General features: G+C 38.1%; 1 protein-coding gene across 5 annotated transcripts in view; it reads left to right on the forward strand.

The window, feature by feature from the left end:
- Positions 1–8,488, forward strand: part of LOC131685046 (microtubule-associated protein Jupiter) — a 181,006-nt gene extending 172,518 nt beyond the window's left edge. For 2 of the 5 annotated variants that reach the window (XM_058968430.1, XM_058968432.1), the window contains 2 exons: positions 5,863–6,000; positions 6,517–8,488. In XM_058968430.1, coding sequence (XP_058824413.1) covers positions 5,863–6,000; positions 6,517–6,662 — 284 coding nt within the window. In that variant the 3' untranslated portion in view covers positions 6,663–8,488. The remainder of the gene's footprint in view (positions 1–5,862; positions 6,001–6,516) is intronic. The other 3 variants (XM_058968431.1, XM_058968433.1, XM_058968434.1) reach the window with 2 other exon arrangements.
- Positions 8,489–22,774: the final 14,286 nt, after the last annotated feature.

Here is a 22,774-nt window from a genome sequence, read left to right on the forward strand (position 1 = left end):
TTTTTTTGATTGAGTTCAACACTCTGCAGGTTGCGGCGACGTATGTGCTACTTGTGAGTTAGCATTGATAAAAAAATAATTTATTTTTATGCTTGCGCGTATTTTGGGTTGATAATTCTTATGTCAAATTGCTTTTGGCGGTTTGTAAGTACCTAGGGTAATGATCCACGTTTCGTGTTTCGGATATACGTGAGGCGGTTTTATTGTTAAAGCTTCTGATAATATGCTTCTGTAGGTATTCCTAAAACACAGGCGGACTCAGCTAGGTTTGTGCTTATTTAAAGATGGGGGGTTAGTTGGAGATTTTGGTGGATGAGGAGATTGAGAATTGTTAGAGCAGCGAGAAATAGAACGTACTGAATGATTTTTTATCACAGGTTTGCAAACATTAGTGCTTTATACGTACCAGATTCATTTGGACATATTCAGTAGCGTGGGATTTTATATAGAAGTTCTAAAGTGGGATGGGAACGAAAACGATCACATCCCCAGCAGAGCGCTTAGATTGATTATTTGAAACAGTTTTGTTTCGAACTTTTGAACTGGTACGTGCTGCCGTTCAGTTTGTTGCGTCATTAGAAACACATTTTTTGAATAAAGAGTATTCAGCACACTACACTTAGATTCAATCGACTGGGGAAAATAATTTCGAGTCAAATAATGACCAAAGGACACGTTCGAAAGTGGTTCGTTTCTAGATTTTTTGTAATTAATGATTACACTATCAAAGTAGGTACAGTCCTTGCAAATATCTTCCTGGAGAAAATGTTCATTGTTTTAAAGTGCGTGCATATTCCAGAACACTGAATGCAATGGTATTTTTTCGAATTTGATAAATAACGATTGAGATTGTTCTTTACCAAATTTTTGAAAAAAAATCACCTCAAACGACTTTTCGAAATTTTTGAAGACAATTTACGGCACAAATTAAAAGAGTAAGACTTAAGTGTATTCTACTTTATTGCGGTTATGTCTCTGACATGATCCACCTATTTTTTTTGTTAAAATATCTACCATTTTGTTTACATGATTTTTTGTAAAAGGCCAACGACTAGATAATTTCGTCTATTTTTTCAATTGGAAACTTCAAAAGAATAACGTTTCGGCATTACAACTAAAATTTTTTTTTCAGGCCTAAAGTGTGTTTTGAAATTTACAAAAAACCTCAATCCATTTTGCCTTCCGGTTTTTTGAAAAAAAAAAAAAAAAAAAAAACTTTGAAAATTTGTGAGGGTAAAAAACTCCTATGCCCCGTAATTCAAAAATGGGTAATGTTCAAAATTTGCTTTACGATGCGCTTTAACAGATGAAAATAAAAACAGCATCACTGAACTATCGTACCATCTAGTGGTCGACATCCAGCGTTGGATCGTGCATCCATCTAAACAAGAAAATCTCAATGAATTTGGCATAAACGAATAAAACAAAATTGAAGATAGATTGCCATTTGGCATAATGATATTTCTTTTTATGTGATTATGTGATGTTAACTCAGAAGTGCCGAAATGCACCGTGGTGCTATCAAGATTGCGAGATCGTGAGCGTGGATGATCGCGAAGGACTTTAGCGTTTGTATGTTCACGTGTTTGTCGTGTATGCCAGCACGTATGTGACTTTGCGTGTATAATTTCGATTTCGTAACCATGCGGCCATTTGCATAGTTGCGTGTGTTCATGAATGATCGCGCGGATCGTGAACACGATAGTTAATTTTCAGTGCCCGGCTAAGATTCTAGAAGAGAATGAGCTCCTCTATATCATCAGAGTTTCTCGGCCACTTCGCCATGGAATTCAATTCAATTGGTGATTGGTTCTAAGACCTAGGGTAGGGACTTCAGGATTTGAGCGATAGGTGACTGCGCGAACACGGGTATTTGCAGGTTCATGTTTGTGACCGCGTTTGTAAACTTATAAATGATAGATATCGTCGGGGTGCTATCATGTTTGGGAGACCACGAGCGTAGGTATGCGCGGATGATCGCGGAGGCTGACAAAGATCATCTGATATATTGTCATCTTGGAATGGGACAATTGAAGTTTAAAAAGGCCCCAAAACCAGGGCTCATCGTCAGGGCATATCTACAAAGAACTTGGCCGTAAATCTACTTTGTATATTATTTCGACCATGGCTAAGTGGGTAGTAAAGGTTGCCAAGTTAAGCACTAAATTTGATCACAATGTAGCTTAACTAAAAAGAAAGTAGTCGTACTCAAAGTTTCTATGTGTTATTTTCACTGCAATACTGCATTGAAAAAAGTGTCCGAACTACGTCAAGGTACCCGAGCAGAAGAAAATAACTTCAGAATACCAGATTCGGGTATACTGTACCCAATACTTTAACACCACAATAAGGTATTGAAGAGCCTTGCATAGGAGGTAAAATACCTGAAATAATAACTGAGACATGTACTACGAATAACTAGTTGATAATGAAACGAGTTATTATAATACCTGAATAATAACAAAACCTTTTGAGTCTTCCAATAACAAAATTCACTGTATGGAGGTATTCAATAAGGTATTGATTTGGTATTTGTAAAAATCACTGGAATGCATAAATAATACTAAAATAAAGTATTGTACCTCATTGAGGTATTAAGCGGGTATTGAAGAATGTTTCTTCAATACCTGCCCAATACCTCAATGAGGTATTAATAATCAATTAATACAAGATTTTGGTATGATACCAGAAAATAGTATGCTTGTGTTATTCGCCAGTTATTTTCTCCTGGTCGGGTACAGTATCATGCCGAAGGATTTCTAAATGCAAAGATTCTCAATAAACAAATTCTATGCTTACTTCAGTTTTCTATGTAATCAATCTGATGCAGAAGTATTATTCGTTTAGCTGAAGTTGATTCCTTCTTTCAAACATGAGCAGTTCCTGGAATTGTACTTATTTCAGTGAATCAAATGACCCTAAAAATTTGAACGAGTATTTTCATAAGTTGCGCAAAATGGCTCTTATGCCAATCGGATGTAATGCCAAACGATTTTTACGTCAAAAAACCATTATGCCAAAAGATCTTAAAAGCTTTCAATGTCCTGTACATTTTATGCCAAATGGCTACTATGTTAAATGACCTACTATCAAATTATTTCTTATGACAAACGGGCATTATGTCAGATGACTCTATGCCAAACAGGTTAGACCCCATGTAAGACTTCAAAGCCCTGCAAGAAAATAGCTCTACTCCATCCAGAACCGTAGCGTGATCTTCTGGCGCTCTTGGCAGAGTCTCAGTTTTGCGCCCCTTTGGTGTTTACTTTGGCTTTCTTTTTCAGTACGACCTTCAAATAATAATTTAGTGCCATTGGCATGTATGGAAAACAAGTGATCATAGAATTTAATAACCGGACGCACCTCAACAAAAAAAAAACGTTTGGCTCAATCGGACGTGATTAAGGGGTTGCGCAAAACGGCGAAAGTGCAAAAACTTTCAAATTGGCTCTAGTACTTTTAATTTTTGAACTGAGATTTTCAAATAAAAATCAAAGAACTTGAATTGAGACCAGATTCTGAAATTTCATTGATTTGGCATATAAAAAATTCATCTCAATTCAAAAATATTCCGCAAAGACATTTTTTCAACATTACACCAGATCTCGACGCTTCATGAAATTGTTTTTTGATTTCGCTCAAATTTTGCATGGAGACTTTTTTCGAGATACCAATACTTTTGAGGCGTGTCCGATGTGAAATTTCAGGAAGACCATAAATATTGGTACTCTACCGTATATTAAATGTATTCCTCAATTGACCCAAATGATCCTAAAATGGATGTCGAACAGGATTCGTCGCCAAAAAATCCGAGCTTCCATTTAATATCAAACATATTGAACTGGGTTCCACCGTATCCGACCTTCTTTCGGATTAGAGATAGTCCGCGAAGTATTCCAATATTCCGCTACAGGCAGAAATATGCTTGAAATGTGTAAAGTTTATCTAGATAAGCTTAGGATTTTGATATTTTGTCTAAAGCAAACAAATGACGTTATTAGTAACAAAACTTTCATGAAGAACTAACGCGTTTACATGCCCGCTCACAATGTTGAGATCGATGGTGCAGTTATCGATTCGAACTTAGCATGAGTGGATCTACTGAAGGACGGGATCGTCTGTTTCCATGAATCCTTGCTCCAGTGAGCAAAGATTTTTGAGTGTCAATCGCACCGAACCATCAAACTAGTGTCAGATGACGTTTTAGCGAGACTGCTTTGCGCCTTCTTCGACAAGGATTGTCTGCAAGATCGGTTGTTTGTGCCGCGCGTCATGCATGCAGTATTGCGCTAATTACAAGAAAATAATCAGTCTTCGTAACAATATTTTTTTCGTTTTGGAAAGGCCGCTAAATATACCAGCAAGAAAAAGCTCTGTTACAAATCCGAAGCAAACAGCCCCTGGCCAATTCAGAAGAAACAAAGAATGTCCAATGCTTCCAGGAACACCAAAAACCATGTGACATTTCAACTAGAGATTCAACTTAGTGCAGGAACCGGCAACTTTGTGATATTACGGAACTCCTCCCGCCATCAAGAAGACTTCAATTTTCATGACACAACATGGGGTTATTTTCTCGATAACCACATTTCCAATCCCCTTGTTCTTATGAAACTGAGAAAACGAGCGGAAAAAATTGCAATATTTTAGATGTGTTTAGACGCCACAAGATTGAAAATCGGTTGGTATAATGAGGCGGAATTTCCGTGATTCAGTATTAATTTTATAATATTAACCGATTTTCAATCTTGTCGCATCTTAACACATCTATAAACTTGGGCTTCTCCAGGGCTATTATTTTTTTAGGATCTGTTATAGAACACTGTAGATATAGCATCACAAGCTTAACGTTCCGACTAATTTTGAGACTTTCTGTTTGAAATGTTATTTTATGGGAGCCGTAGAAATAGAAAATGATGTCAAAGTTATAAATTGGGATTGTCATCGAAGCAGGTTGTCACCATAATAACAAAGGTGTTGAAACAGTGAACAGCTTGAACATCTGTACCTTGCTTCCATTAGCTAAGTTCGCGTACTTTCGGGTTTTCCAAAAGTCACGCTAGTTATCGTGACAGGTTTCTATATTTCATCGCGCTGTTCTCCATAATTAAATGGGCCCGTTGCTGATTGCATGCTGTTTGAGGTGAGGTTCGCCTAGATTCACCCGCAATCCGTGTCTTTACACCACACCAGACTACCGACGTTGTTGAGGTCATTTACTGTCTATCAAACAGGTGTCGCGCGACTAGCTTTGTACATCTACAGCAAAATAGAGCACATTGTGCCTGGCACCAGAATTTGTAGTGGCTAAAAAAATATTGCGCTCTCTAGTGCACCCCAGTAGTTGAATGATTAAAATCGGAATCTTTTTTATATTTTCACAACAACCTGTGCGAATCGATCCGCCATTTGTTAACACACCCCCTGTGCCTAACCTTTTCGCGGTCATGGACATTCACACCAAAACCAAACCAAAAACAGGTAAAGAAGACGCTATCCCGGATTCAGCCTACTCGACCCACTATAACGCGGGTACCACCGGTGCCGGGACGTCATCGTCCGTGCTTGACGGACTGCTCGGGTCACCGGCCCGGCGCGGTCATCATCATCATCATCAGTTCTATCCCAGTGGGGAGGCGCTGAATCCGACCTACGCGTCCAACATTAATCTCTGTATCAGTGACGACATCATTATTAGTGTGACCGATCATGACGCTGACCCTGCTAATAATAATAACAATAACAACAACAACGCCGTCGTAACTCAGCAGCGAGAGCCATATTCTACTACTACTACTGCCACTACTCCTACTGCAACTAACTCTACTACTAGTGCTCTCAATACTAACAACATTTTTCTAGCATCGCCTAAATCATCGTCTTCGTCGACACCCCGCTCGCCCCGGTTTAACAAGCGGAATCCGGTCACCGGAAATGGCGTCGAAGATTACGCCGACAAGCCGCGGAAGCCGAGCTCGAGGCGTGGAGGTAACTCTTACGGTCTGTTGCATTGCTTACTTCACTTATAATACTAATTTTGTTGTTTATTATTTTTGGGAACTGACATTGATTTAATATTACATAAAGTGTATTGGTAGATAATTTGGTGATAGGGGTTGATTATGGTATCAGTAATCAGTAGTAGTTTTTGAATGTTTAATCAATTGGCATATTATAAGTTTGAAAAATCTCGTAATAGTTACAGGAATTAATCCGAACAAAATAATACAAGTTGAGAGAATTTAAAAATTAGAAATGTTTGCTTCAGTACACAAGATAAATCAGTACGTAATAAAAAAGGCAATAAATCAAGAAATTCAGGAAGAATCCGAATTATCAATAATTATAGAAAGAAATAGAACAACAAAGCTTAAGGAACCTTAAAGAAAGCTGCCAATAAATGTAAATAAGTAAACTTCGAACGATAAAGTTAAGAAACACTAGTCAGCACTGCTACTTTCATCGAAACATAAAGTTTCATCATACTAAAACTCTCCTCGTTTCACTCTCCACCAGAATCGGGCAACCCGGTGACCGGCGAAGGCTACAAATCGGGTGGTGCAGCGGAGATCAACACAACGGTACCGTCGCTGAACGGCGGAGGCCATGTTATCAACAAGAATCGCATTCCTCCCGGTGGCTTCTCGTCCGGACTGTGGTAAGGCGGCGGCGGCAAACCGTCGCGACTGTGTGTGTACAGTTTAAAATGTTGTCCGGGTCATTTGAAGAAGGAATGGAAATTGCCAGCAGCACTACTAGCCGAAAAAAAAGACACGTCCCCTGAGATAAAGCGAGATATAAACTATTTAAACTTCTACACACCTGACAACTACACCGAACCAGAAGATGCCAGCCGCAAGCCATCAGTCAGTGAGCAAAGAGAGGAAAACCGTTGCCGCCCGTAAGAATTCGACGGTTGGTTCCAAAGGGACCAACGCGAGCAAAAAACAAATACACAGGTCTAGACCATCCGAATACCAGTAGCTTCCTGTGCAAATTTCCAATGCAAATTAAAAACAAACAGAAAACTGATAGTGATAGTACATTATCATATATATACATATACATAGACGATTCCGACTAGATTTTTGTGTGTTCTTCGATGAAGGTATTTAGAAGGCAAAGGGAAAAACACACCATCATGCAAATAATAATGAAATGAAAAACGAAATGAGAAAAACAATTTAATCCGCGTTTACGATAAAAAAAAATCAATTACCTTTTCTGTGTAGAATAGAGAAGCAATAGAGAATCAACACTTGGCAAATATCCCACGGGGAAGGAAAGCAAATCTCTATCGATTCCGGTTTGAATTAATGGGAGATTAATCGAAAGTGGAACGACGAATACTCGAATCGAAAAATGCGAAAAAGGAAAACTATTTATCAGCTGTTGGCAATGGTTGGGAAGTAACAGCGCAAACATATTTAAGAACCAAGACACCAAATCTAACAACAGTTTGTCCGGCTGTTACGGGGCAGAATGATGAGATCGAAACTAATAAACAACGTTGAGAGCAATTACTAAACTTATCACACAGCAAAAATCCAATACACGTACACAGAGCAGTAAGCTACACGAACATATTTAAGACAAGTGTAGTGACGAATCCGATCAAGGATTATGGTTTCGTGGACCTTTGTTTTGTATTTTTTTTGGGACAGTAAAACATGTACCACTTTTACACCAGATCAGCATACAAGTATTGTCAATCCTTTGAGTGTTCGTTTTGTGTCAGTCTTATCGTTGCTTGATCGGTTTATTCGTAATATTGATTAAATTAATCAAAACTGCTAGTTTTTTTTTGACAATGATCACATTCACTTTTTTGCTAATAAAACATACAGTTGAATAACCTATATATTTGTCATATTATTGTATTTGTACTCTTATAAAAATATTACGGTACGATTATATACGAAGCGAAAGTGGTATCTTTCCAACTATTATCTTACTTTCTCCGGAATACGACTAAGCCTTATTTGATGATTTTCATAAAATTATTAAATATGCCTGTAAGTAGCGGTTCAAAATTAAATGTGAACGAAAGTGGCCTCAAAAGAAGTAGAACGTTTTTTCCAAAACTGAATATATAAACTCTATTTAACCTGTTAGAAGGATAGTGATCGAGCGATAGGGAAAGCGATAAAGTTATTAGAAAAGTCATACGATTTGAACAATGATGGTTGATAATAAAAAATTGTAATTATGATAATGGTTGGAACGAGATATGCTGAACCAATTGAAGTGAGGAGTTGTATATCAAACACACACACACAACAGCAGAAAGAGAGATAAAAAGGAATAATAGCGATGTCGATACATTCTATATATTTGCATTACACTTTGAGATAACATGATGATAAGAAGAAAATTAATACAATCTCCAGCAAATAATGGCAAAACCATAGAAAAAACGTATCTTGATTATTGAACTTGATTGAATCACTTCTTTTCATTTGTAATAATAAATTTTAATTTAATAAAAGTGTCATGATTTATTATCCGAATATTTACCATACATCTTCTGGGGGGAAGGGGAGGAGTTGCTTCTCTAATCTTCCGGTCATCACATCGCATGCTTTGGTATTGTTAGTATGAATAACAAACATGAAGATGTGACACAAGGCGCCAACAGCGCACTAAAATCCTGTCAATCCTATTTTTCATTGGATTGTCTGCTCTAAATATATCACCAGGGGACCATTCATAAATGATGTTGGATATTGACAATAGGGGAAGAGCGTCACGTAACGAGATAAAAACTAAAAATGAATTTTAGACGTATCAGCGGATCAGGGATAAAAAAAAAACGAACAACATTGCTTATGAATGGCCCCCACACAAAGAATATTCCTTAACGAATATCACGTAACATCGGCGACAGAGCATTGGGATCAAGGCCAAGTCCCCCCTGGGTCGTGCAAAACTGAGAAGCAACATCAATTTAGGCACAGATAGCAGACGTCCATTTATTTTCATTTTGTTTTGTTTTGTCTTTTCATTTGTTTCTCCTGCTATGATGTCTAAATCGATCGAGCGTGACGGCCAAGAAAACGGAAAGCCCGTGGCCCGAACAGACCAGGAACAGGAAGGAGGACTACGAACAAGGGAACGGACAACAGAGAAGAAATCGTTTACCTATTTATTATAACTACGATACTAATCACAATTATTTTGCTTTTATTTTGCTTTTCTTGTTTCGTTTCAGCAAACCAAAATCTATACGGAATAGCACATACGAACAGTTAGGCTTTGTAGGTTCTCATCTTGACATAGTCTAGATGGGCGGATGAACGTCTGCCAGGGGGCGGGCTGAGAAATGACAATGACACTGTACGAGAGGGCGCTGGGCCTGTGGCCTTCGACTGGCATGGTCCATTCTCATTGATTCGGAAGTCTTCTTGGCTGGTTGGTAGATATGTGCTCCTACTTGCAAGTTGATCAATTCGCTTGGGTGGGGGACATGTGGATCCTACTAGTTGTCGACTCTTTTGATCGTGAGTATGAGGCTAGTTCAGGAAAGGAGTGCAGGACTGGCACCTAAGAGATAGTTAATTATTCAGGATTTGTTCTTATGATTATTAAACTCGATCAAGCACACCGGCTCTCAGAAATGATACGCAACCCTTTCGGGTCGGTGTGGTCTGTTCGAGTCGAACCAGGCGGACATTCGTTTCGAGCAAACTTTATGTGGATAAATATTGGTCCATAATGTAATGAATATGTATATTGACTAGAACAGGGAAGAAACAGCACAGTTGTAGGAAAAGTATTCGCGAGTAAGGACTAATAATACCGCTAGTATGTTTACCGTTTCAATTAATAGTCGATTGATCCGCTTCGGACCTAGGAGACAAAAAGGAGATTAGGAAGAGACAGAAGCGGATTCAATGCGAAATTTACCAATATGACGTTGACCTCAAGGCGATGGTAGGATGATTTTCCATAGGATGACAGACTAGATGACGCGACGTTACACGCTATAAGCTTGCGCCAAATAGTTTGTATGTATGTATGAATGTAAGCCCGTATGTATGCCTGTATGCATGGATGTGTATAGGAGCAATGTATCCCTGAGCAACATGGAAGGACACCTCTGAGCCGCCAAAACGCTCATGGGAAGCCGGGTGCGCGGTCATAGGTGTGACCATAAAGCACTGCACACACTGTCAAGTGCAACGGATAGACGGTAGGTGTACAGTTAATGCACATAGGTTGCAGAAATAGGTTGTTGAGACAGCCCGATTGCACACTGATAAATAACAATAACAATAACAATATTTACCATACATCTTCTAAATAAACTAAACAAACAAGTTTTGCAAATTCTCAATTCACAGAGTACCATTTTTCATTTCTCTACAAGATTCCCGGAATATTTGGTTTGATGTCTTCTTTGATCTTATGACGAATTTCGCGCCAACTCGAACAAATGTTGGCAGCATCCTCTCAGGTTTTAATGAAACTTTCTGTCCTTTCTGTACATGAGAACTTTGTCACAAAAAGTCACTTTGCATACTTTGCTTTTCCAAAAATTATCTTTTAAAAAGGGTCAAACTTTTTTTACCAATTTTTTTCAAATGGTTAATTTTTCAAGTTCTAAAAATGACAAATCCTACAAAAAAATGTTGTAGGAGTGATTTTCACAGAATCAGTCAAATTTTTGAGTAAAAATATTGAAAAAAATCGTCATCGACTCCTACACTGAAAAAAATCGATTTTAAAAATTTAAAGTCGATTTACAAAAAAAACATCTTTGATTTGGATGAAATTTTTTTCCAAGATTAGTAATTATGTTCCTTACCTACCGTCAAAAATTCATGTTGGACACTTTCAAGGAAAAAAAGTCATTTGAAAAAAACTTCCCTGCCAAAGCTGAATTTTTTTTCGGTGCATTTTTATCGAAAACTAAACCAATGAAAGTCATAATCATCTCAGAATCCAATTTCCCAACTGCTAGTTGCCTGATACATGCAAAAAGTATCAGTAACGAATTTTGTATAGCACCTCGGACTGGACTGGAACGCTGAAGGGATTCGTTTAACGGAGATCTGGTACTAGAACACCTAGCGCACGACCAGACAACATGTTTAATATCGCGATAATCGCCACCACAATCGCAGAGCCTGCTCTCCCCGACCCCAAAACGTCGGAGATGATTGTACATGACCCGAGATATCACTCGAATGTAGTCATGAGCCTCATCCATTCTGAACTTCTATCGCTCCAGGAAATTTGCCAATTTTTGAGTTTCTTCTGAGAAGAAATGTTTAAAAACTCGTTGAAGCCACGCGATCTTTCATAAAATTCGCCTTCTAATGCCTAAATGTCCACCTTCTTATTATCATTCCAATCCAAGTGTCTGCCTTCTCATTACCCGGAATGGAGCAAACTCAAAACTCCCATGTTTTCTCCAGAAATCAAAAAGAGTACTTTCCATACTCCATCAAACGGAGAACCTCCTGTAACTGTAACGATGTGGGCATGGTTGTTGATAGGTAAATATAAAACCATTAGTTTTGTGGGGAGAATGTTAGCAGCACAGCCTCTTTTATGATTGCACTCACCACTACTGTCATAATAATTAGCATAAAAGCGATACCTAGCTGTAATCATATGACGAACGTTCCGTGTATTCCAATCATAGGATGAATCGAATACACAACGTAGGCCCTAGCCACCAGACGAAACGTTGTTTCTCTGATGATCCGTCCGTTAATCCGTCGACGGATCGGTGCCAATAGTCCCGTTTTTCAGCTTTCATCAAGTTTTTCATTTGCATTTGTATCGTCGCGTATATTGGGAAAAATTAGGGGGATCCAACGTTGAAAAGTCCCTTTCGCGTACAATTCTAAGCAATTTCTGCCTACCACGAAGTAGGAGACGATTTGTTCACGGTTGTTCGCGTCGGGTACTCTTTTCGTCTGACCTTTAATCGTAGTGCAAATGCATTGTGTAAAACCTGGGGAAAATTTAGGGACTGAAATATAGAGACGCTTGGGGTTTTTGATGTTCCATGTGGAAATTCCTACTAGTTTCTAAGATTACCGAGAGCAGGCAGCACTTACTTCGGTTTGGTAACCGAACTTTTCAAGGGACACTCTCAGGCCTTTACAAGGAATCTTAGGAGAGAAAACTGATTTTCCACTTTCGGAAATTTATAGACACATTAGAAGATGTTCCCCCAAAGGGATGGTCCGACTCGCGCTCTTTAGTGTACAAGGCAACGTAAATTAGTCGTCGGTGGCGTAGCGTTCTTTTGCATTTCTCATCGGAGCGTTCCTTTAAATAATGTTTCATTTTGTCTCCACACAATTTATATCCGGGATAACTCGAGAGATCATGCGGAGTCCACAGTAGGAAAACTTTTCCTGATTCTCTCCGCATTTTCCACAGCGTGCCTTGTTTCTACAATATGTAAGTCGCTGTATGCCCAACTGTGCGACGACAGTTCATGTCTCGCGGCACAAAAATGCGGACAGGTAGACTAGCCCCGCCCAAAAGATTAAAGTTTGGAAGAGCAGATTCGGCGAAAGGTTCGAAATGAGGCTGATGGAAATAAGTTGTTTTTATATACTCCTTGATTTTTATTGAACGCAATTGCTTGCGAACCAGAATTTTCACTGGCCGAAGCAAAGGGTTCTTGAAGGAGCGAACCTCATACTTCGCAATTAAGGCCCCTGTTGGAGACTACACCATCAATCTCTACATCCCGGGCGGGTACATAGACAAGATGCTTCTTCGTAAACGGCCAAGTGGTATTTAGTCAAATCTCGCATATATCGGTGATGTTAAATGGCTTATCTTTGCCCTCATTCAAGTTAGTTATGAATATATACCAAATTCGTTACTGATACTTTTTGCATATATCAGACAACTAACAGGTAAAAAATGGGTTCTAAGATGAATATGACTTTCATTCGTTTAGTTTTCGAAAAAATACACTGAAAAAAATTAGTTTCGACAAGGAAAAGTTTTTTCAAATAACTTTTTTTTTACTTGAAAGTGCCCAACTTGAATTCTTGACGGAAGGTAGGGAACATAATTAACTATCTTGAAACAAAATTTCATGCAAATCAAAGATGGGGTTTTTTGCAAACCGACTTAAAATCTTTAAAGTCGATTTTTTCTAGTGTAGGTATTTTTCAATATTTGAAGTGATAAAGTATTTTTCAATATTTTTATTCAAAAATTTGGCTTATATTGTGAAAATCACTCCTACAACATTTGTTTGGAGGATTTGTAATTTTTAGACTATAGACATTTGGAAAAATTGGTAAAAAAAGTTTGATTCTTTTCAAAAGACAGTATAGATCATTTTTGAAAAAACCAAGTGTGCAAAGTGTAGTTAACCGGTGCTAACAGCAAACTGTCATGCTATTGTTGTTCAGTATTGTTCGCCATTTCATAAAGGAACGATTTACACCGGCTCACCATCACCATCAAATTGTGCAACTGTATTACGAAAATCAGCGTTTTGTGAGGATTGTGTTTCGTGCGCTTCGACCGTACTATGGTCAACGTAATCGGCAATCTGAGCCAATAATTATCCGCCATAAGCGGAACCTACACGAGCAGAAATATTGACAATAAATCATTTATTGATCAAGTTATTGATGGTGTAAGGTCATCTTAAAAATATTGAATCTGTAAAATTTAAATGGGATTGATGGATTGAAGCAGTCTTGTCAATATATTTATTGATAATATTTCTGTCTCGTGTAGGGTCCGCTATATAATCGAAAAGTTAGAAGTCGCACGCAGTGAAGAAAACATAGAGGCCGAGATTGATCGCGAAGAATCGAATAGACGCCGTTCTCAACAGCTTGGTTAGTCAAACTTGTCGACAGACTGGTTGCTGCTCGAACTGGAAGCCTATAGTTTTGACTACAGACACTTTATACACAGACTAGCGAAGTGTCAAAAAGTGCAGCCAAACGAGCATGAGGGTTTTGAGAGGGGAAGTACAAGAGTAAGCCCATGCAAAACTTATGGGAGCTTCCGTGATGCCAGTTTACATTCATGGTTGCTAGTTTTACTGTTTTTCTCTCCGCAAGTCTGTTATATAAAGTGTCTGTAGTTTTGACAACATTTGGCTCCAACAAGACGGCGTCACGTGCCTCACAAGTATGGGAAATGCGTTGAACGTTTGATTTCATTTAGCATTGCATTGGTTTGCTAAGCCAATCCAAGTATCGAGTTCATTAATTCTCATCAGCTTAATCAGAACTCCTCACTCGAGAACGGACGGGACTCTTTCATTGCTCGCAAGCAAGGGAAAAATCGCGTCTCCAACTATTTCCCAGTCAAAAAGGGCAAGTTGCTTGCTAAGCTAACGGGGGGCTATTTGCCAATTCGAATGCGCTAATTGCCCTTCAATTTGCCAGTGAATTGCTAGCAATTAGGGGGCTATTTCAAATGCAACATTTGGGCTATTTGCCGCCGTCATTCTTTAGCCGCTCTACTCGCCCTTAAATAGCCCCCAAATCGCCCACGGAACGCGCCATTGAATCGCCCTTAATTGCCTAATATGTAAAATTACAAATAATACTTATTTTCGGACTCACTATCTACTCACATAAACTTAGCAGTATACTACGTAATCACCACCAAACTATAGGAAGAATCAATGGTGAAATTGGCATTGAACACCAAAACTTACCACAATCTGACTTTCATAAGGACTTTAGGTCAGAGATCTTGTTCAACTTTACTTACACACGATTGCACAGTTTCTCACATTCGTTGGCTAAATGAAGTGCACTGGACAAACAAAATACAAGCGAGAACACGTCAATTGTTTAAAAAAAACAATTTAAGCTTAAACCAAACATGAACCGCCATGTTTGAAAAACACAAAAAATAACCAAGTCCATTTCAGCCGCCAAAAAATTTGTCTAAGTGTTGAAATTGCCTTTCAATCGCATTCGCAAATTGCATTTGTTCCTAGGGGCAATTAGCACAGGCGAGTTGAGTCAAACGTCAAACTGTTTAAATCGCCTGACCATGTTCGTCCGCATTTTTTTGACCTGGTTGTTCCCCATTTTCAAGACAACTTTCTTCACCTATAAAGCATTCTGCTTGCACAGAAAATGAAGCAAAGCATCTTGGCGTGGCCAACGCAATAGAACCGAAGCTACTACAACAAATGAAGAAAAATCGGTTTCTTTTTTGTTCCATTTCTTCTCCTGGCTCTTTTCCAATGGGTCATGGTTTGTGTCAAATTTTCATCAAGCAATTCTATTTTGATATAATTACCCCACAATACAATAAATACTTGTATAATCAGTTGTCATGTGTTGGACATCCGACAATCATAGAGTGTTCCCCAAAAGGCCTAAAATTTCCATATCTATTCAATGATCGATGAAACTCGAAAAATTCTCCGTCGTCTTTCCATTGCCTTCTTCGTTACTAAATACATACAAAACAAAGCAAAAAAGACACAGTCCGAGTCCGAGTAGTAGAAGTAGCGACTTTCGTATTTCTATGACAATCTGTATATGGAATCTCGTTTCATTTCACACTCAACAATTTTTTATTCTTATTTTTTCATAAAACGAAATCAAAGCAATGAATCTCACAATACAACTAAAAGACAGCAAACACGGAAAATATGCACACCTATCATGTTTCAGTCTTCCAATACTATCGCTAGCTCGTAAATCCACAGAATCGAACAGCGCCAAATAGATATCATTAGTAGTATATGTTCGTTTCCCCAGCACAAAAGTTCAATATCGAAGGTACCAGTATCATTCTTAATCTCAAAGCGAAAACGAATGCGCGGGGGAAATAATGAAAACGTTCTCTTTTGATTTTTCCCGCATGCTTTGTTATAGGCCGTTGTTTCATTTTGGGGTTCGCAAAGTAGCGTCGGTTTTTCGTCCTTTTCGTCTGATTTTGGCAAATGACATTTTCGACTCTGATTAAGTGGGTTTCTGTTCCCAGGTAACAGGTAGCGACTAAAACTGAACCCTTTTCTTCATTTCCTGCATCTTTTAGTCTATCTAATCTAGCCAAATAAATTAGTAAATTATTTTCCTATCTATTCGTAATAAACGTAATACAGTCGTGATTCGCTGGTTGGACACTCTTTAGCTGAACCGCTTTTTAGTTGGACCTCCGCTAGTTCGACCATTGTCCAACTAAAAAGCATCTGAAGGCCAAAATCTCATGTCAAATTTACTTTGACAATCTTTCTAACAATATGTCTTCTTTGGAGAGTTTTTGACATTTGTCAATCGGTCCAACTTGCGAATCAAATTCGTTAGTTGGACAGAGGCTGTGGCCCAACCAGCGAATCACGACTGCATTAGTTTCCTATCTATTCGCAATAAACCTGCGCCTGCTTCTATTTTTACTAGTTAAAACAATAATAGACGACACGCGTGTGAAATTGCAGTACAGCAGCAGAATCGTTGGCAACAAATAAACACACCATAAGTAAAAAATCGTCGCATAAGCAAAGCATGCTTGATTATCGAGGTATTTTCTGTTTGACATTTCGAGGGACCTCTAGTACTGCATGAGTTAGTACCTCTTGATCCATGGGAAACTCGTGAGCCCGCCGTCTCAATTAGTCTCCGCTATTTTCCTTGTTCACCGGAGTTTAAACGCAACGATGTACGCAGACGAACCGGAGTTTGGCGGAATGGTCTACCAGAACGTACACGAAAATTGGTGCAAGAAAAAACTTCTAGTTTTCCGTCTGCATCAGTCGTTGCCGTTGCAACTATTTTATTTCGATTTTCTCACGCAATTCATCACGGAGAGACGACATTGGCGCAAGCAGACTGTAAGCGTGCGAGCGACTACGTTCGATGCTGAACTCAGAGATGCCAGATTTGCAGACAAGTCTGCAAATTCGCAGACTTTTAATTCAAGCTGCAGATTTTTTCGATAACGCAGATATTTACAGATTTTTTAGTTTCGTTGCAGATATTTGCAGATTTTTTAGTTTAGTTGCAGATATTTGCAGATTTTTGAATATAAAGGCTTTTGGCGAAGACTCCATATCAAGAAGACTGGCAACTCTGTCCAGAATCCGGAGACAGTAACAGCAACGCCACTTGCGGGTAAAGGTGGTACTTTCCATAGTGATGCACACACACAAATACATTTTTACATAAAGCTTCCTCCCTTCTTCCAATAGAGGCGCTGTAACCTCTGTCGCTTCTCGTTTGTATGGGGGAAGGAAAGAGATATGTCTTCTTGATATGGAGTCTTCGCTTTTGGTTACACTAGCTTTCCTCAGGCCCGACGAGAGGGGGGGTCAGGGGGGGGCAACTACCCTGGGGCCCGGATCTGTTTTGGGGGCCCGCATTTTTAACTGAATTAAATTTATTTTAATTTAATTGATGAAGTTTATTGTTTCTGTCGACACTGCAAATATATTACAATCAACTACTTCAACTTTAGCGGCATTAATTGGGTTCGCAATAATACATCATTTCTGTACCCAGACTCATCACACTCATCAACTAACACGTGTATCACTCAGCTACTCGACGGTTACAGCACCGCGGGGCTAGTTCAACTATGTGACGTCACTAATGACAACAACTGTATTTTGGATCTTTGCTTTGGAAGCCAGGAGCTCTCCGATCACTTTGCCGTTTGTCGTGCTCCAGCTCCTCTCGTTAAACTATGCCAACACCACCCTGCTCTTCATTGTTTTCTCCGAAAATGTGTACCTTGTACATTCGAAGATACCACTGAGAAACTGACATATGCCTATCGCAAGACAGATTTTCGAGGAATGCACCTTTTCTTGTCTCGTATCAATTGGAATGAAATCTTGTCACAATCTGATGCAAACGCAGCGGCTGAAATTGTTTCGAACGTACTGATTTATGCTATCGACCAGTTTACTCCTAAAAAACTCAATCATGGCTGTGAATATCCTCCATGGTAGAATCGTACACTAAAAAAGTTTAAATTGGCCAAAAGGTCAGCTCTAAAAAAGTTTTCGAAATACCGAACCGATATGCTAAAGAATCAGAATCTCTTTAAATCATTGTTACAAGAGACTTAATAAGTCTCTCTTCAATTCCTACCTTCATCGTATTCAGAGCCTCCTTCGTAACAATCCAAAAAAGTTTTGGAATTACGTTAATGAACAGAGGCGTGAGTCAGGTTTACCCACTTCTATGTCGCTGGGTGATTTAGAAGCGACTTCATTGCCGGACATCTGTGAGTTATTTCGCCAACAATTCAGCAGTGTTTTTTATCAATGATACTCTTAATAATCAACAAGTCTCCGCAGCAGCCGACAACATTCCCCGTAGGACTAGTATTGGACCTCATTTCACGATATCTTCCGATATTGTACAAAAAGCTTGCACAAAACTCAAGTGTTCTAACACTCCTAGACCTGACGGAATTCCATCATCTATCATTAAAAAATGCTCGTCGTTGCTTTGCCTACCTCTGTCCGTCGTTTTCAATATGTCGTTAAGTTCCGGAGTGTTTCCTACCATCTGGAAATCATCTTACGTTTTTCCGGTTTATAAAAAAGGATCCAAAAGCAAAGTTCCCAATTACCGAGGAATCGCATCTTTATGTGCACTATCGAAATTATTGGAGCTCATCGTTCTCGAGTTTTTGACACATTGCACAGTGGTCCAGATCGCTAATTTAGGAGGAATTTTTACTTTCTGACAAACCTGTATAATTTAGCCGTATCATGTCTTAGGATGAATTTGTGTACTTTAGAAGATGCTTCTTTTTATTGGAATAGTTATTAGGGTGGTTCTAATTTATCTAAAATACGATAATAAACTTTTTACTGATGAAAGATAGAGCTCCACAGTCTTCCACAAAGTTGTAAAGTAACTTATTTTGAATAAATTTGTTGAACATATTAAAGCTCTATCTCTTTTAGTTTTTGTTATACAAGAAATTAAAAAAAAAAGATTAGGGTGTTCCTGAAAAAACGTTTTTTTAGTATAACTTTCGTATCTTTTACTTTTTGTTAACACAACCTTTGAACAGCTTATTGAAAACTTCAAGCCGAGTATTTTTCTCCAAGACACCGAAGGTCTAACTTTTTTCTTTAAAAAGTTATGGACACTTTTCGTTAAAAAATAGCCTATTTCAAGGCTCAATATCGCTGATGCGGGCACCTAAAATTGAATTCTGTTTCCACCACATGAAAGACCATACTTATTGGTATATTTGAGCAAAAATTGGCGAATACGATATTTTTTTAAAATTTGCAATTTAGATTTAAAGTTTGTAGTTTTGCAGGTTCAACGCATTAAAGCATTTACACACATATCGTTGTATTATGAAAAAAGCCACTTTCAAATATCATTCTCTCATCGCAGCAAGCTTTGCATAAGTGAAACGACTGTCAAAAAAGGTTTCTGATTTTATTCGTTTTAAATAAAACTAGTAAATATGGATATTAGTCGAAGAGAGTTGGCGAATTTGCTTATTTCTGGTAAAAAGACAGATGAACTGCTTAAGTTCATTACAAGTAGTAATCCAAATGTAAAATTGAGACTTGTTAGTGCTCGGAAGAAAATAAAAATCTTCATGTTGGAATTTAGAAGGTTGTGGATTCGGAGTAAGCGCACGCAAATTCGGTTTGAGCTGTTGCTAGAACGTATGTATGTGCTATTAACAATCATCAACAGCAAATTGGGAATTAACGCGGATGCTTACCGGAGTTACGCCGAAGATACACGATTGCTTTATGTACGCCTGTATGGTTGGTACGCTCTCTCACCAACCGTGCATAAACTCCTGGTCCATGGAGGAAGCATTATTCAACATAACATGCTGCCAGTAGGTATGTGCAGTGAAGAAGTTCAAGAAACCAGGAATAAAAGTATTCGCAGATTCCGAGAATTCCAAGCACGCAAATTCGATCGACTCGTCAATCTTGATGACGTTTTCAAGAGACTTCTTGTTTCATCAGATCCTATAATTTCTCTTAAATGTAAACGTCGAATTCAACGAGCACCGCTGGATATACCTGAAAATGCAATGCATCTACTTTTGAATTAATTGGCATTGAATAAATTCTCCTTATATAAATCATAAATTGTTGTCATAGCCAAATTATTTTTAATGAACACATTCTGTATTGTTGATATGTAAGCAAAACAGAAAAGGAAATACAAAGGCTTTAGGCAATTTCTTTTATGTCGCTATGCGATAAAATTTAAAACTTTGGTTAGTAAATTTAAAATTACATGCTTAAAAAAAATAATATTTTCCAATTTTTGCTCAAATATACTTAAAAGTATGTTCTTTTCTAAGGTTCAATCCGAACTTACTTTTATTTGCCCCAATCAGAGATAATGACATTTGAAAAAGGGCTATTTATGAGCGAAAAGTTTCCATAACTTTTGAAAGTATAAAGTTAGACTTTCAGAGTTATGAAAAAACGTGGATTGAAGTTTTCTAAAAGCTGTTCAAAGGTTGTTTTAACAAAATATAAAATTTCTTTCGAACATTAACAAGTCTCAATTTTACATTTGGATTACTACTTGTAATGAACTTAAGCAGTTCATCTGTCTTTTTACCAGCAATAAGCAAATTCGCCAACTCTTTTCGACTAATATCCATATTTACTAGTTTTATTTAAAACGAATAAAATCAGAAACCTTTTTTGACAGTCGTTTCACTTATGCAAAGCTTGCTGCGATGAGAGAATGATATTTGAAAGTGGCTTTTTTCATAATACAACGATATGTGTGTAAATGCTTTAATGCGTTGAACCTGCAAAACTACAAACTTTAAATCTAAATTGCAAATTTTAAAAAAATATCGTATTCGCCAATTTTTGCTCAAATATACCAATAAGTATGGTCTTTCATGTGGTGGAAACAGAATTCAATTTTAGGTGCCCGCATCAGCGATATTGAGCCTTGAAATAGGCTATTTTTTAACGAAAAGTGTCCATAACTTTTTAAAGAAAAAAGTTAGACCTTCGGTGTCTTGGAGAAAAATATTCGGCTTGAAGTTTTCAATAAGCTGTCCAAAGGTTGTGTTAACAAAAAGTAAAAGATACGAAAGTTATACTAAAAAAACGTTTTTTTCAGGAACACCCTAATCTTTTTTTTTAAATTTCTTGTATAACAAAAACTAAAAGAGATAGAGCTTTAATATGTTCAACAAATTTATTCAAAATAAGTTACTTTACAACTTTGTGGAAGACTGTGGAGCTCTATCTTTCATCAGTAAAAAGTTTATTTTCGTATTTTAGATAAATTAGAACCACCCTAATAACTATTCCAATAAAAAGAAGCATCTTCTAAAGTACACAAATTCATCCTAAGACATGATACGGCTAAATTATACAGGTTTGTCAGAAAGTAAAAATTCCTCCTAAATTAGCGATCTGGACCACTGTGCATTGTTGTTCTAGATACATCTCAGAAACTCAACACGGTTTCATTCCCAGGCGATCTACTTGCACTAATTTAGTAGCCTACACATTATTTATCGCTCGTTCGCTACAGGATCGATTGCAGGCTGATGCAATATACACCGATCTGTCGGCCGCCTTCAATAAAATCAACCAATGGCTTCGATCTTACTTGTCAGGCCGTAAAATGTCTGTTAAAATCGGGAATCATTTATCCTCATCCTTCGACGTAACGTCCGGCGTACCTCAAGGCAGCCATATCGGTCCATATATTTTCCTTCTATACATAAACGATCTGGATTCATTGATTAGGTGCTTCAAGGTGTCTTATGCCGATGATTATAAGTTATTCCATATAGTTAAAAGTTACTCTGATGCTTTGTTTTTGCAATCTCAGTTAGACATTTTCGCTAATTGGTGCATGACTAACAGGATGCTTTTGAATGCCTCGAAGTGTTCTGTGATTACGTTTGCACGAAAACGCTCCATCGTAACATCCGACTACACTATCTTGCAAAACAAATTAAAAAGAGAAACTACAGTGAAAGATTTAGTGGTTCTTGTGGATTCAAAGCTTACATTTAAGGATCACATTGCTTTTATCTCGTCTAAGGCTTCGCGTAATCTAGGAGTTATTCTTAGGGTTACTAAGCATTTCACTAACGTACAGTGCTTAAAAACGTTGTACTGCTCGCTCGTTCGTTACACACTGGAATACGCCGCCGTTGTTTGGGCTCCTTTCTACAAGAACAGCATTCAACGCATCGAGAGTATTGAGCGTAAATTTGTGCGTTTTTCGCTGCGCCACCTGCCTTGGAGCGATCCCTACAATCTGCCCAGATACGAAGATCGTTGCAACCTCATTGGTCTTGAAACACTGTCTTTGCGCCACAATGTGACCAAAGCGTCTTTTGTCTCTGATCTGTTATTGTCTCGCATTGACTGCCCTGATTTATTCCGTCTTCTCAACATTGATATTCGCCTCCGAAACATTCGTTCCTACTCTTTTGTCCGTCTTCCAGTGTCTTGTACTAATTATGGCAAAAATGAACCCGTCAGTAGCATGTGTAGAGTGTTCAATCAATGTTACAATGTCTTTGACTTCAATTTGTCTCGCACTTCTTTAAAAAAATTGTTTTCGCGCACCCTTTCCCAAACCTGATAGTGTTAGCCAATTTTTTATGTTAATGTTAATACTTTACCTATGTAAGATAGAGTTTAAGAAGTGTTTATTTTAAGCAGTGTTTAGTGTTAGTCATTGTATTATTTGGTTTGCTTGTTAAATGTTGATACCTAAAAGATAGAGGTTTTGTGCCTACGGGAGAAGGAGCTTTTGAAAATCCACTCCCGCGGGTTTTTCCCTCTCAATAATAATAACTACGTTCCAAT

This window comes from Topomyia yanbarensis, chromosome 2 (assembly GCF_030247195.1).
Source record: "Topomyia yanbarensis strain Yona2022 chromosome 2, ASM3024719v1, whole genome shotgun sequence".
Taxonomy (NCBI): Eukaryota; Metazoa; Arthropoda; class Insecta; order Diptera; family Culicidae; genus Topomyia; species Topomyia yanbarensis.